Source organism: Scyliorhinus canicula, chromosome 11, assembly GCF_902713615.1.
Source record: "Scyliorhinus canicula chromosome 11, sScyCan1.1, whole genome shotgun sequence".
NCBI lineage: Eukaryota > Metazoa > Chordata > Chondrichthyes > Carcharhiniformes > Scyliorhinidae > Scyliorhinus > Scyliorhinus canicula.
In genome coordinates, this window is record NC_052156.1 from 35,968,691 (window position 1) to 35,982,803 (window position 14,113).

At 42.5% G+C, this 14,113-nt stretch overlaps 1 protein-coding gene across 1 annotated transcript in view; it reads right to left on the reverse strand.

Annotated features, from left to right (window-relative positions):
- LOC119974004 (transketolase-like) overlaps positions 1 to 14,113 on the reverse strand; it is a 60,286-nt gene that overhangs the window by 36,728 nt on the left and 9,445 nt on the right. The window contains exons 3-6 of the mRNA XM_038812766.1: positions 13,606 to 13,719; positions 13,154 to 13,251; positions 7,030 to 7,221; positions 3,017 to 3,144 (exon numbers count right to left, since the gene is read on the reverse strand). Coding sequence (XP_038668694.1) covers positions 3,017 to 3,144; positions 7,030 to 7,221; positions 13,154 to 13,251; positions 13,606 to 13,719 — 532 coding nt within the window. The remainder of the gene's footprint in view (positions 1 to 3,016; positions 3,145 to 7,029; positions 7,222 to 13,153; positions 13,252 to 13,605; positions 13,720 to 14,113) is intronic.

The window sequence follows — 14,113 nt, forward strand, 5'->3', positions numbered from 1 at the left end:
GTGGTGTACGAGCATGGGGAAAAGGCTAGCAGATTGTTAGCGCAGCAACTCAGGAAGAGGGAGGCGGCCAGGGAAATAAGTAGAGTGATGGATGGGGAGGGGTGCAGAGTGGAGGACCCGGCAGGATTGAATAAGGTATTCCGGGACTTCTGTCGCAAGCTGTACACTTCGGAGCCTCCGGAAGAACTGGAGGAGATGAAAAGGTTTCTGGACAGGTTAACATTCTCAACAGTAGATGGGGGGGCGAGTGGATGAGCTGGGGGCCCCGATTAGAGTGGAGGAGGTATTGGGGGGCCTAAAGGCCATGCAGTCAGGGAAAGCCCCGGGGCCGGATGGATACCTGGTAGAGTTTTATAGGAAGTTCTCGGAGTTGGTGGGCCCGGTCTTGGTGAGGGTTTTTAAATGAGGCTAGGGACAGAGGGACCCTGCCACCGCCGATGTCGCAAGCCATTATATCACTGATATTGAAGAGGGGTAAAGACCCGAAGGCGTGTGGGTCCTACAGGCCAATCTCCCTGATTAATGTAGATGCCAAGCTCCTGGCAAAGGTACGGGCGATTAGAATTGAGGACTGCGTACCGGAGGTGATTGGGGAGGACCAAACTGGGTTCGTGAAAGGTAGGCAGCTGTCGGCCAACCAGAGAAGATTACTTAATGTGACAATGATGCCCCCGGCGGGCAGGGAGGTGGAGGTAGTGGTGGTGATGGACGCCGAGAAGGCCTTTGACCGGGTGGAGTGGGGCTATCTATGGGAGGTGCTCGGACAGTTTGGGTTCGAGGAGGGACTGGTGAATTGGATCAAGTTATTATATCAGGCCCCAAAGGCCAACATCAGGACAAACAGAGAAGTGTCAGAGTACTTTAGGCTGTACTGTGGGACCAGACAGGGCTGACCGCTCTCCCCGCTGCTGTTTGCGCTGGCCATAGAACCGCTGGCGATTGCACTGAGAGCCGCAAAGGGGTGGAAGGGGATGGTTAGGGGCGGGGTAGAACATAGGGTCTCTTTATGCGGACGACCTGCTCCTGTACGTGTCGGACCCAGTGGCCGGGATGGGAAGTATACTGGAAATGTTGAGGAAGTTCGGCCAGTTCTCAGGATACAAATTAAATATGGCCAAGAGTGAAATGTTTGTGGTACAAGCAAGGGGCCAGGAGAACAGATCGAGAGGGCTACCATTTCGGCTGGTTGAGGAAAATTTCCGGTACTTGGGGATCAAGGTGGCACGAGACTGGGACAGGCTGCACAAGTTAAATTTGGCCAGGGTGGTGGAGCAAATGAAGGGAGAGTTTCGGAGATGGGATGCACTCCCACTGCCGCTAGCAGGGAGGGTGCAGACTGTAAAGATGACAATCCTCCCTAGATTTCTGTTTATTTTTCAGTGCTTCCCGATCTTTATCCCAGTCCTTCTTCAAAAGGGTTAACAAGATGATCATGAGCTTTGTCTGGGCGGGAAAATCCCCGCAGGTGAAGAAAGCGATGCTTGAAAGGAACCGCAGTGAGGGAGGGCTGGCTTTGCCGAGTCTGATTAATTATTACTGGGTGACCAATATCGCTATGATAAGGAAGTGGATGGTGGGTACGGGGTCTATCTGGGAGCGGGTGGAGGAGGCTTCGTGCAGGGGCTCCAGCTCGGCAGCCCTGGTCACAGCTCCTCTACCGCTGCCGCCGGCCAGGTACTCCACCAGCCCGGTAGTGGTGGCGACCCTGCGGATATGGGTCCAGTGGAGGAGGCATGTATGGGAGATGGGGGCGTCTGTCTGGGCGCCAATCTGCGACAACCATCGGTTTGCCCCCGGGAGTATGGATGCGGGGTTTTGGGCATGACGGCGGGAAGGGTGAGCGATATGTTCCTGGAAGGGAGCTTTGCGAGTTTGAGGAGCTTGGAGGAGAAATTTGGTCTGGTATGGGGAAATTATTTTAGGTACCTACAGTTGCGGGACTTTGTCCGTAGACAGGTCCCATCCTTCCCACGCCTCCCGCCATTGGGGATCTAGGACAGAATAGTCTCTCGGGAGGGGGGGGGGGGGGGGGGGTAAGAGTCTCTGATATTTATAAGGTGCTCATGAAGGAGGAAAGGTCCCTGACAGAGGAACTGAAACTCAAATGGGAGGAGGAGCTAGGCGGGGAAATGGAGGACGGGCTGTGGGCAGAAGCCCTGAGTAGGGTAAAAACGACCGCAACATGTGCGAGTGGCGATGGCTCCAGGGGTGGCAATTTTGGGGGTTTTGGATGACCCGGGAGTCCAGGGTGAGAAAGAGGCCGATGTTTTGGCCTTTGCTTCCCTGATAGCCCGGCGACTAATATTATTGGCATGGAGAGACTCAAAGCCCCCGAAGACTGAGTTGTGGCTTACGGACATGTTTCCTGGGTATGGAAAAAATTAAGTTTGCCTTGAAGGGATCTGTACAGGGGTTCATCCAAAGGTGGCAACCATTCATTGACTTCTTTGCGGGACAGTGTGCGTCAGCGGGGGGGGGGGGGGGGGGGTAGAGTAGAGTAGGAGGGATAAATTGGCGAGTAGTATCGGTGGGAGAGGAGCGGGCTTGTGCAGTTTGTTACGACTGAAGTATTGAATGTACGTGGATGTTTGCACATTTTTGCCTTTTTTGGTTTCTTTCCGTTGATGTTTGTAACTGTTTACAATGCCAAAAAACTACCTCAATAAAATTGTTTGTTTAAAAAAAAGAGGCAATTTAGTGTGGCCAATCCACCTACTCTACTCTGCAGAAATTTGACACTTATCTCTATTGAAGCTACAGGCATTTCTGATCACATCCATGTGTTCCTCTATACTGCCGTGTATACCAGTAGAATCACATGGTGGAATTTGAATCTGACCCTGTGATACTATCAGTTAGTGTTCCAGCACAGAGCATCACTGGGCTCAAGTCCTTAACACTATGTAACAAAAATACAGCAAGTAATTGGTTTGCTTTCCATTATTATATTCAGCAATTGCTTCAAAGCAATAAATAAATAAATAGTTCCATAAAAAGAGATATATATTTAGGATACCTTCAATGCCTTTTCCTTTAATGGTCTTAGCAATAATAACACATGGCTTGTGTTCAACCATGGTGGCCTGCCAAAAGGCTTTGCAGAGTTCATCGACACTGTGCCCATCTACCACTTCAGTCGTCCAGCTGTATATAGAGTTTAGAATTCATCATAAAACCACAGCAAAGTACAGCCAATAAACAAATAAATGTATAGTAATTTAGTTGGTTGCCTTTTACATAGTATACTTGCAATACAAGACACAAAGGAATATTTACAGTATTTGTAGTAGAGGCAAAAAGTTTAAAATCTGACAAGGCTAAATAATTCTGGTAAGAAAGCTCTTTGGCTGATTAAAGATATATACAACTGTCTTTTAAAGAATACAAACACAAAAATAAATAATTTGTACTTCTGTTAAAGGATCCATTCTCTTCCCAGCCAGAGTCTCAGGTTAAATTAGCTTTTTCACAGGATGGAAGTCTCAATTACACCTTGGGGGCACACGTTCAAGGTGAGAGGGGAAAAGTTTAGGGGAGATGTGCAGGGAAACTTTTTCCACGCAGAGGGTGGTGGGTTCCTGGAACGAGTTGCCAGTGGAGGTGGTGGAGGCAGGCACGATAGCAACGTTTAAGTATCTTGATAGACACATGAATGAGCATGGAATGGAGGGCTACAGATTATTTGGGCAAGTAGTAGTAGGTCTAAATAAAGAGTCTGGATTGGTGAAGGATTGGTGAAGGCTTGGTGGGCCGAAGGGCCCATTTCTGTGCTGTAAGTAGAGTGCTCAGAACCTCGGCATCATATAGGACTCCAAGGGAAGCTTCTGGCCTCATATCGTCTGTCACAAAGACCAAATAAGTACATTGCCCATCTCTGCCCCCTACTTTGCCCATCTGTTGCTGGAACCCTCATCCATAAGTTTTAAACTACGCGAGTCTGGCAGTGACAATGCTCTCCTAACCAGCATTCCATTCTCCTCCTCACTTCACCCCAAATTTGTCCTCAGACACGAGCCCCATGGAATTGCCTCCCTAATACCCTCTGCCTCGCCACTCTTATTATTGTTTAATAAAGTACAAATCAACAAACTGGGGAAACTGCAAACAACAAAAACACTGCTTTGATTTGATGTTTGAATTCAACTTGTTTCCACTTTGGAATTAGATGATGCAAGAAGCCTGTCAAACTAATACATATTTATAGAAAGCAATAAAGAAGCAGCACCTTTTGCAGTCTCAGAATTTCCAAAGTGCTTTAAAGCAAATTAAATAATTTTGACTTTTATTCACTAATCTGTATACAGCAAAATGCAACAAACAAGTTGATGATCAGATCAGCTATTTGAGCATTAGCCAGGATATTAAATATCGAATTGTCACATCCACTGACAAGAGATCTGAAATTGGCTAATTGATCATACAGCAGACAGCATACTTTCAGAATTGCACTGAAGTGTCAGTCTATATTATGTGCTAAGGCAACTGGTGTGTGGTTTGAACCTATTTGCTCTCTTGCCCGCGTCAGAGAGTAAGTGGAAAACTAACTGCGTTTTTTTGTGGTACATTTGAGTCAGGCTGTTTTATGACTTAATAAGTGTAACTATCCCTGTAAAGACTGATAATTCAAACTTGATAGCTGAAAGAATAACAAAGATCTTGGGTTTTTTTACAAACTAAAAAGCACTACTGACTAAACACTTTTTTTTAAGTCAACTTGCACTTAAAACTGGGGCAGCACGGAGGTTAGCACTGCTGCCTCACCGCTCCAAGGACCCGGGTTTGATCCCTGCCGCTCTTCATGTGGAGCTTGCATTCTCCCCGCGTGTGTGGGTCTCGCTCCATAACCTCCCAAAAAAGTGCAGGGTAGGTTAATTGGACACATTAAATTGCCCCTTAATTGGGGAAAAAAAAAATTGGGTCCACTAAAATGTTTTTTTTTATAAATTGCACTTAAAACTACAGGTCAGGACCTTTCTCTTATACCACAACTGGAAATCCCATTTCACAGGGATATTTTACACTGTCCATTATTTAATCATCGTTCAACTTTCCTGGGCCCAGTCCAAAATGATTCTTAGTTTCTGAGGGTTTACATCCATTTCTTTCCTTTCCCAGCCTGGTAACTTTTAACTTCAGCATTATCTTTCACAGTTACGGTTTCTCCTGGTGATTTTCCAGCTATTTCAAATCCTCACAAATTTAGCTTTTTCTTATTTTAAATATAAATTTAGAGTACCCAATTCATTTTTTCCAATTAAGGGGTAATTTAACATGTCCAATCAACCTACCCTGCACATCTTTGGGTTGTGGGGGTGAGACTTACGCAAACATGGGGAAAACGTGCAAACTCCACACAGAGTGACCCAGAGCCGGGATCGAACCTGGGATCTCAGTGCGTGAGCCAGCAATGCCAACCACTGCACTACCGTGCTGCCCCAATTTAGCTATTTTCAATCCAAGCATGAACTCGTCTATCTATATTCCTGCGAGGTGAACCTGTAAAATTTCCACCTTCAGCTGCTTTGTCTTTCTCAAATTCTGGCAGATTAACTCTTTCAGTGTTTCGGAGATATCTTAGAAACCCTTCCCCTCTGAAAGTCCATTTTTGTCACAATGTGAATCATTGGGCCTTGTATGCAGCTGGAAATGCCGATTAGCTATCCCTGAAACCCTAACTTTCCTTTAACTTGGAAGTAAATTCACAGTTTAAAGCATAACTGTTTACAACCCGACAATCTCAACACCTTTCTGGAACTCGAGACCAGCAGTCTAACCACTGTAAACACAAGATGCAGCTACATTTGTCTCCAAGTATGAACATCTTACATAATTTTTCCAGAAAACAACTCAGATCTCCCAATAATCTTTAACAGCCAAGTCTAGCTATGGCAGGCCCACTGTCAGGCAGATTTCAGAGGGGAAGATGGTGGTATAGTGGTAATGTAGTGGACTAGTAACATCAGACATTGAAAAGTTTCTGAATAGTCAAAAGTTCCAAAAATTAAATGATAGATTAAGAAAGTGACAACATCAATTTCATGTACTTATGTTATGTGATAAAAATGTTGTAATATGTCTGGACAACTTAAATTGGAAAAAAAAATTATACCAACTGATTTAATAATTTCATTTCAAGCATATAGTTATGCTCCTGACAGATTAACACATCAGAGGCTACAACATTGATATTTTGCATAGGAGAGATAGGGACATGCAACCTGTTGAGCATACTCTTCCATTCAACTCAATCATCACTGCCTCAAATCCTACACTCCAAATTACATCAAACAAATTATCTAGTCACGTCCCTTCACAATAAGTAAACTATTAGGGAGTACATTATTAGGGAGCACTCCATGAAACTGAAGATCTGTACCTTGAACAAGCTATTTTTAATTCAGCTCAAGTTTATTTGAAGTAGTAATAAAATCAGAAAGATGTACTGGTGAAAGTACTCATATATAGTAGAGAATGGGAATACAAATGGGATCTCCCTGCTGATTATTCAGTTTATTATGTTTGTAATAGGTCAGTATAGGTTAATATACTTGCGACTGGAATGTGTTTCTTAAGTAAGGTAGTCAAGACCTACCAGTTATTTTAAGGAACTCTTAAAAGTAACTATCACTCTTCACAGAGCAAATTTGTATATAGTGTAACTCCACAATCATCTCACTCAATGTTACTGCTCTTACCATGAAAACCTTGAAACGACTTTTAACGTCAGAAATATAGCAAATATGTAATAGGACTACCATATTGTGAGATTTCATTTGTTCTGTTGACTATTCAACCTCAAGAGGAAGCAACTAAAGACAGAGCAACAAAAAAGTTATTACTCTGGATTCGGAATTCTGGAACCCGATTACCATTTTATTTTTTGAAAGTTTTATTTATGGTGCTACTTCCTCCCTAACTTATTGTTTATAAGTATCAATTCTTGAAAGGTCAAAGACCATTCTGCCTGTCCACTTGCACAGCAGCCATCACCCAAACTTCTGCATTTGAACTTCCAATTTGCAAACTTACCCAAAAGCTTCACAACGTTTGCGGTAAATTTCAACTTTGTGCTGCAGTGGAGCAGGGTCACTTTGACCCAGGCGATTCACGTCAATAATAGCCAATAAATTGTCAAGTTTGTAGTGAGAAGCAAATGCCATTGCTTCCCAGATTGAGCCTTCAGATGATTCTCCATCGCCCAATAAACAGAATACACGGTAACTAGAGGGAACGGCGGTAAAAAAGAATCAATTAATTCTTTTGACTACAAGATTTCTTTAGCTTTTGAAAAATTGAAATAATTTTGTGAAAGCCACTAGCAGCAATAAACAGAATTGGATTTCAGAATTTTGACCATTAACCAATAAATGAAGCTCAAAAAAAAATTTGATTGAAAACATGTACTTCAGATTAGGTTTTAATATTGTACAAACAACATTGATTTAGCTTACACAAATAAATAGGAACATAAAACTGATAATAAGCAAATTCAGATTTCCCAATTATTATGCCCAAGTGTTCTTCTTCCATCTGCGTTTCAGATTTAGAAACACAATTTTTTTTTCTCAAAATATTGAGCCTAAGTGCCTATTTCTTGATACGTGATGAAAGTGACAAACCCAATTTTTCCATGTAAATGTAAAGACAAGCTAGTTCATTATTTGACACATTACACTGGGCAGGGTGGGGAGAATATCTATGGAAAGAATTGTCCGAATAGTACATCCTGCAAAAATTGGTATTCAATTTAACTAAATTATTCAATTGCCAAATGCAACACCCGAACATGATATAACAAGTTTTCAATGAACCTACTACAGAGGTGGTGGCATAGTAGTATTGTCACTGGACTAGCAAACCAGAGACCCAGAGTAATGCTCTGGAACCCAGGTTCAAATCCTGCCACTGCAGAGGGTGAAATTTGACTTCAATAAAAATCTGGAATTAAAAGTCTAATGATGACCATGAAATCCTTATTGATTGTCGTTAAAAACCCATCTGGTTCACTAATGGTCAATTAAGGAAGGAGATTCTGCCATCTTTACCTGGCCTACGTGATCCACAGCAATAAAAATAAATAAACAAACTTCTATTCAAAAGAATATAACACTCAGGTAGCTTGTTCAATAAAGCAATAAATTATCACACTTGATAAACATTCTTTTTTTATTAACGTTCGGATATCACTCTTTGGCAGTGCCTCAGGGTTGAGGATCATTTGCTTCCACTCTGTTTTTTGATTAAACATTTCCCAGACATTCTCAAGATATAATCTATGACAAAAGACTGTATCTGATTCCTTTTTAAAAATCGGTCTTGCCAAAATCAGAGATTTTGCTACAACACTGTACTATGACTGTTGTGAGTTATGTAATTCATCAGGACAAAAGGTGGCACTTAGTCAATTTGGCGTAGTTTAAACACAGTATTAAAATTAAAATGTGTGCAAACAGCAGCAAAAAGTTTCTTATACATGGGTACATACCCTTATCAATATGTTGCAACAAGAAAAAGGATGTGTTGGGGAAAAAAGCTTTAAAAAAATAAAAGCATGGGCAGTCACTATGACTGAGCAGATTTGTTACAAAAAGTTGGATTTCTGTTAGTGAGGCCACACCTGGAGTATTGTGTTCAGTTTTGGTCTCCTTACTTGAGAAAGGACGTACTGGCGCTGGAGGGTGTGCAGAGGAGATTCACTAGGTTAATCCCAGAGCTGAAGGGGTTGGATTATGAGGAGAGGTTGAGTAGACTGGGACTGTACTCGTTGGAATTTAGAAGGGTGAGGGGGGATCTTATAGAAACATTTAAAATTATGAAGGGAATAGATAGGATAGATGCCGGCAGGTTGTTTCCACTGGCGGGTGAAAGCAGAACTAGGGGACATAGCCTCAAAATAAGGGGAAGTAGATTTAGGACTGAGTTTAGGAGGAACTTCTTCACCCAAAGGGTTGTGAATCTATGGAATTCCTTGCCCAGTGAAGCAGTTGAGGCTCCTTCATTACATGTTTTTAAGGTAAAGATAGATAGTTTTTTGAAGAATAAAGGGATTAAGGGTTATGGTGTTCGGGCCGGAAAGTGGAGCTGAGTCCACAAAAGATCAGCCATGATCTCATTGAATGGCGGAGCAGGCTCGAGGGGCCAGATGGCCTACTCCTGCTCCTAGTTCTTATTATGTTCTTGGCAGTTGTTCATGTACAGTAATTTACTTCTGGTCAGTATTTGCTGTGGCAACTTCAGGTCCCCACCTACTAATCAAAATTGGCTTAATTCCACAAAAAAGAAACAGAGACAATACTGCATTTATCAGCCTGATTTGGTAATATCTGCAAAAGACAAATGTCCCTTCCTTTTAATTAGCAACAGTGCAAATGTTAACCGAGAATTTGATGGATAAGTGTAAAGAAACAAAGTAAATCCTAAGCAACCTAATTCAGAATGTCCTGACACGCCCCGATAGCATTAGTGAGCTCAAATATCAGCCGAAGCATTCTGCCCACATGCCTTGGAGTGGTGCCTCAGTAATCCTAACACCTACTGGAGGAAAGGTTGCTGGACTTTTGTATTTAACTCACAGCCACATCAACAGTCTGACATTGCATTTTAGCAATCTGGGCTTCAACTTCAACACTCAAATGAAGGGTGGCTGCTGTTCGGCCTGCAATGGTAACTGACATTAGGTATCACACTGTGTTGTGGTTGAGTCTGTAAGGATGGAATTGACCTCCACCTTCCATACTAAAAAGGATGAGCTCCAAGCTCTGCACACAGCCCTGTGTCACGATGATGTTGGACTCTTTCATGCTCCTCGATATTTGACTGTAGGTTTTATGGCAAGCTTCCCAATGCATCATGTTGTGCAAATTTAATATCAGCAACCTTCTGTAGACTGACACATCAAAATGCTATTCGCTCCTCCATATCAAAACCCACATACGACTTCACCATTAGTCCTGGCTACAGGCCACTTGCACAGGATGTCTTACTATGTTTAAATCCTGCCTCTAATCTATTCTCAAAGATTAAGTGCAGTATCAGTATCTGAGCCGATGGGTGCAAGTGTGAAATCGGCAGTGCTGTTTCTTCATTATCACTCTCTTCTTGGTGTTGCTCCATTGCCTGGTCAGGCTGCAACTCTTGCATAGCTGAAAGGAAGAAAGTACAAGTACCTTCCACCTTGTCCACCAAAACCTGCAATACAGCATTCTAAAATTTTGCGGCCTGCTTGCTCCCAAGTTGTACCGTTCTTCACTGTTTTCCAGGTAGGATGCATTTCCCGGACAACTTCTAGTACTTGATCGGGCTAGGTTTAAGCGGTTACCATTTTCAGAAACCTGCTGATGCATGCAGCAACTATTCAAATGAGGAGGCAACATGAAGTTGTTATGAACACCAAGCCTATCCAGCTTAGCACCATTCAACTATTTGGATAACTATCTTTCATCCCTAACTTCATGTCCAAATTATCAACACACATGAAGACTGGAATGTTATTAACATGACATTAGAGTACTCCATGCAGAAAAAGTCATGTCAGTCAAATTCATGAAATTAAGAGATTCTGCTAATCTTTGAAAGTAAAAAAGTGTTTGGAAAGGTTGTTGTCACAACTTTGCGTCTGTGGCAGTCATCTGGGAGCATTGTCCATAAAAGCCCATCCTAAAAGCTTTTAAAGACAAAGTGTAAATTAATATATTCCGATACACAATATCACAAACATTATCAACAGGGATAGTGGCGAATTGCTGAAAGAGTGCTTTCAGATTTCATTGGGTTACAACCTCTAAAGTACATCTGTCACATAATTTTACATTGGAAAATGAACCTGAAAATCAAGGGTGTGCTACAAATTATTTGAAAACCTTAGAGGGACATCAAATAGAATAGTGAACCTTCAATAAATTTATTCAGAGAAAGAGTGGTAAAGTGGAATGCAGGCCAATTAATGACAGATTAGGGGCAGCACGGTAGCATGGTGGTTCGTATAAATGCTTCACAGCTCCAGGGTCCCAGGTTCAGTTCCCCGGCTGGGTCACTGTGCGGAGTCTGCAAGTCCTTCCCGTGTGTGCGTGGGTTTCCTCCGGGTGCTCCGGTTTCCTCCCACAGTCCAAAGATGTGCGGGTTAGGTGGATTGGCCATGCTAAATTGCCCGTAGTGTCCTAAAAAGTAAGGTTAAGGGGGGGTTGTTGGGTTATGGGTATAGGGTGGATACATGGGTTTGAGTAGGGTGATCATTGCTCGGCACAACATCGAGGGCCGAAGGGCCTGTTCTGTGCTGTACTGTTCTATGCTCTAAGATGCAGGTGAGAATATTGTGGATACAAAGGAAATGGCAACCTGTTAACTGTGATTTATATCAGCTTTTACAGGGAGGTCGAGAACAAAATGCCAACAGAAAAAGGAAATGATAGGGATGAATTTAGTACATGTTAAAAATGACAATCTGGAAAATATTGGCAACAAATATACAGATCTAAACAAAAGAAAAATACTGCAGGTGGAGATTCAAAATGAAAAAGTTCTGGAAAAACTCAGCAGCTCTGGAGAGCGTTAACATTTCAAGGTCACTATAACTTTTCTGGAACTGAATGACGGTAGAAGTGGGATGGGTTACCTGCTGTTGAAAAAAGGGGGATGGTCAAATGGAGTAAAAAGGAAGATCAGGGATAGGTTAGAGGGTGGGGGAGATTAAATATCAAAGATGTGATGGACCAAAATGCAAGGAGAGTGGGAATGGTAGTATTAAAGGAATAAAGTGTAGTATCCCACAGAGGGCACATGGGACAGGGTTGATTATAGTCCCATGGCAGCATGGTGGTTAGCATAAATGCTTCACAGCTCCAGGGTCCCAGGTTCGATTCCCGGCTGGGTCACTGTCTGTGCGGAGTCCGCACGTCCTCCCCGTGTGTGCGTGGGTTTCCTCCGGGTGCTCCGGTTTCCTCCCACAGTCCAAAGATGTGCGGGTTAGGTGGATTGGCCATGCTAAATTGCCCGTAGTGTCCTAAAAAGTAAGGTTAAGGGGGCGGTTGTTGGGTTACGGGTATAGGGTGGATACGTGGGTTTGAGTAGGGTGATCATTGCTCGGCACAACATTGAGGGCCAAAGGGCCTGTTCTGTGCTGTACTGTTCTATGTTCTATGTGCCTCGAGGAGTATGCACTCCCTCGTTAACTATGGGGCGCGGACAGTTGTATATAAAGTCGCTCTGACTAGAACAAGCCTCCAGAAATAAACAATCAGTGAAGCCTAACCGAGTCTTGTGTGAATATACTTTTTTTCCTTTGAATAAACCAGTATTTTAATTTTACTTGACTGACTCCATTGCCTTTACTAAATAAAGCCTTGGTCCAGAGTAGATATTAATAGTCTGCAATTTGCTTTCAGACAGTGCTGGCCTTTATTCTACTGTGTGACCAAACACAGACTGGGTGACCACTTAGCAAAAGGCCTTCTTTCAGTCTTTAAGCATGACCCTAAATTTACAATTGTTTCCCATTTCAATTCACCACCTTGCTCTCATATTCACAATTCTGGCTTCAACATGCTGCAATGCTCAGGGAAACCCAATACAAGCTTGATGAATGGTACCCCATCTTCCGATTAGGCACTTTACAGCCATGTGGACTCAACATTTTTCAACAACTTCAGGCCCTGACCTCTGTCCTCCAGTTTGTATCTTTTTTCCCCTACTGCCAATCTAAACTGGTCCTCATGTTTTGCTTTCAGACAGCAGTTACCCAAAAATCAGAAGATTTATTTTTCATTCATGGTATGTAAGCATTATTATTGTCCATCCCGAATTGCCGTTAGAAGATGGCAGTTATCCACCTTCCTAAACCACTGCAGTCCATGTAATGTAGGTACATTCACAATGCTGTTTGGGAGGGAATTCCAGGAGCAGCAATGTGGCTCCAAGTCAGTACGGTCTGATTCAAGAGGGGAACTTGCAGGTGATTGTGTTCTCATATGTTTACTGCCCTCTTTATTCCAGGTATAAGGGGGCCAGGGAGCTGTCAAAATTGAAGACTGAAAATGTTACTGTCTTAACATATTCCACTTAAAAAGTAAAATACAATACAAACAGTAAATAATGGCTAGGTTTTTGATAGCTAATGAAACATAGGAAACAATGAAACAATGAAATATAAAACAGTCACCTAGCTTTATCAAAGTATTTTCCGGTATAAGCCATCCCAGCAGCAGCTCCCAAACCTTGCCCCAAGGATCCAGTAGCAACATCAACAAAAGCTAGTTTCTGAAAAAAACATGAGACAAAATGTGAACTTTGAGACAATTACTACAGAAAGCAATACCCAGGTAAGCAGCAGAGCTAAAGAGACATAGATGTTTATCTGCCCCTTCCAAACACAAACCGTCCCTCAAAATTTATTTCAAGTACCTAAAAGTCTGCACTTCTGGTTTCCCAAAAGCAGGTTGCAATAGAGTTGGGAGCAGGGCTCCACTACAAGAGCACTTAAAAAGTCTGGGGGAATTAATGGGCTCTCAACTCCCATTTCCCAAAATAATGGAGTACGAAATTCAGTGATTTAGGATTTTCTCTTTTCAGAAATCTTGCAAAGGAAATGAATGATATTTTCCCAAGACTCACCGGAACAGGGTGTCCTTCAAGAATAGAACCTAATTTCCTCAGTGTTAGCAACTGATCTATATTCAGGTAACCGACCTCCGCCCAGGCGGCATACAGAATTGGAGCTGCATGGCCCTGAAAACAAGCAAATAGAATTACTAAACACACTCCTTAAATATACATTGCGCATTTTTTTTAAGTAACTGTCATTGGTAAAATGATCAGTTCCTTTTTGCTCAATTCTGCAATAAATACTGAAATCAAAAAGTATAAAATCAAAATGCAAACTCAAATTTCAGAATTAAACCAGATAATGCAGGATAAATTCAGCAGGTCTGGCAGCATCTATGAAGAGAGAAAAAGTTAATGTTTTGAGTCCATTGACCCTTCGACAGAAAGCTTTCTGAATGTTTGCTCGACCACCAGACCCCTAGTTGTCATCTGTATCATCCTTGCGCGGTCTCCAAACCCAGCCAAAAGTGTTTTTTCCTAAAAGGGGTTAGTTACTGCTCTCACTATTTTCAGTACC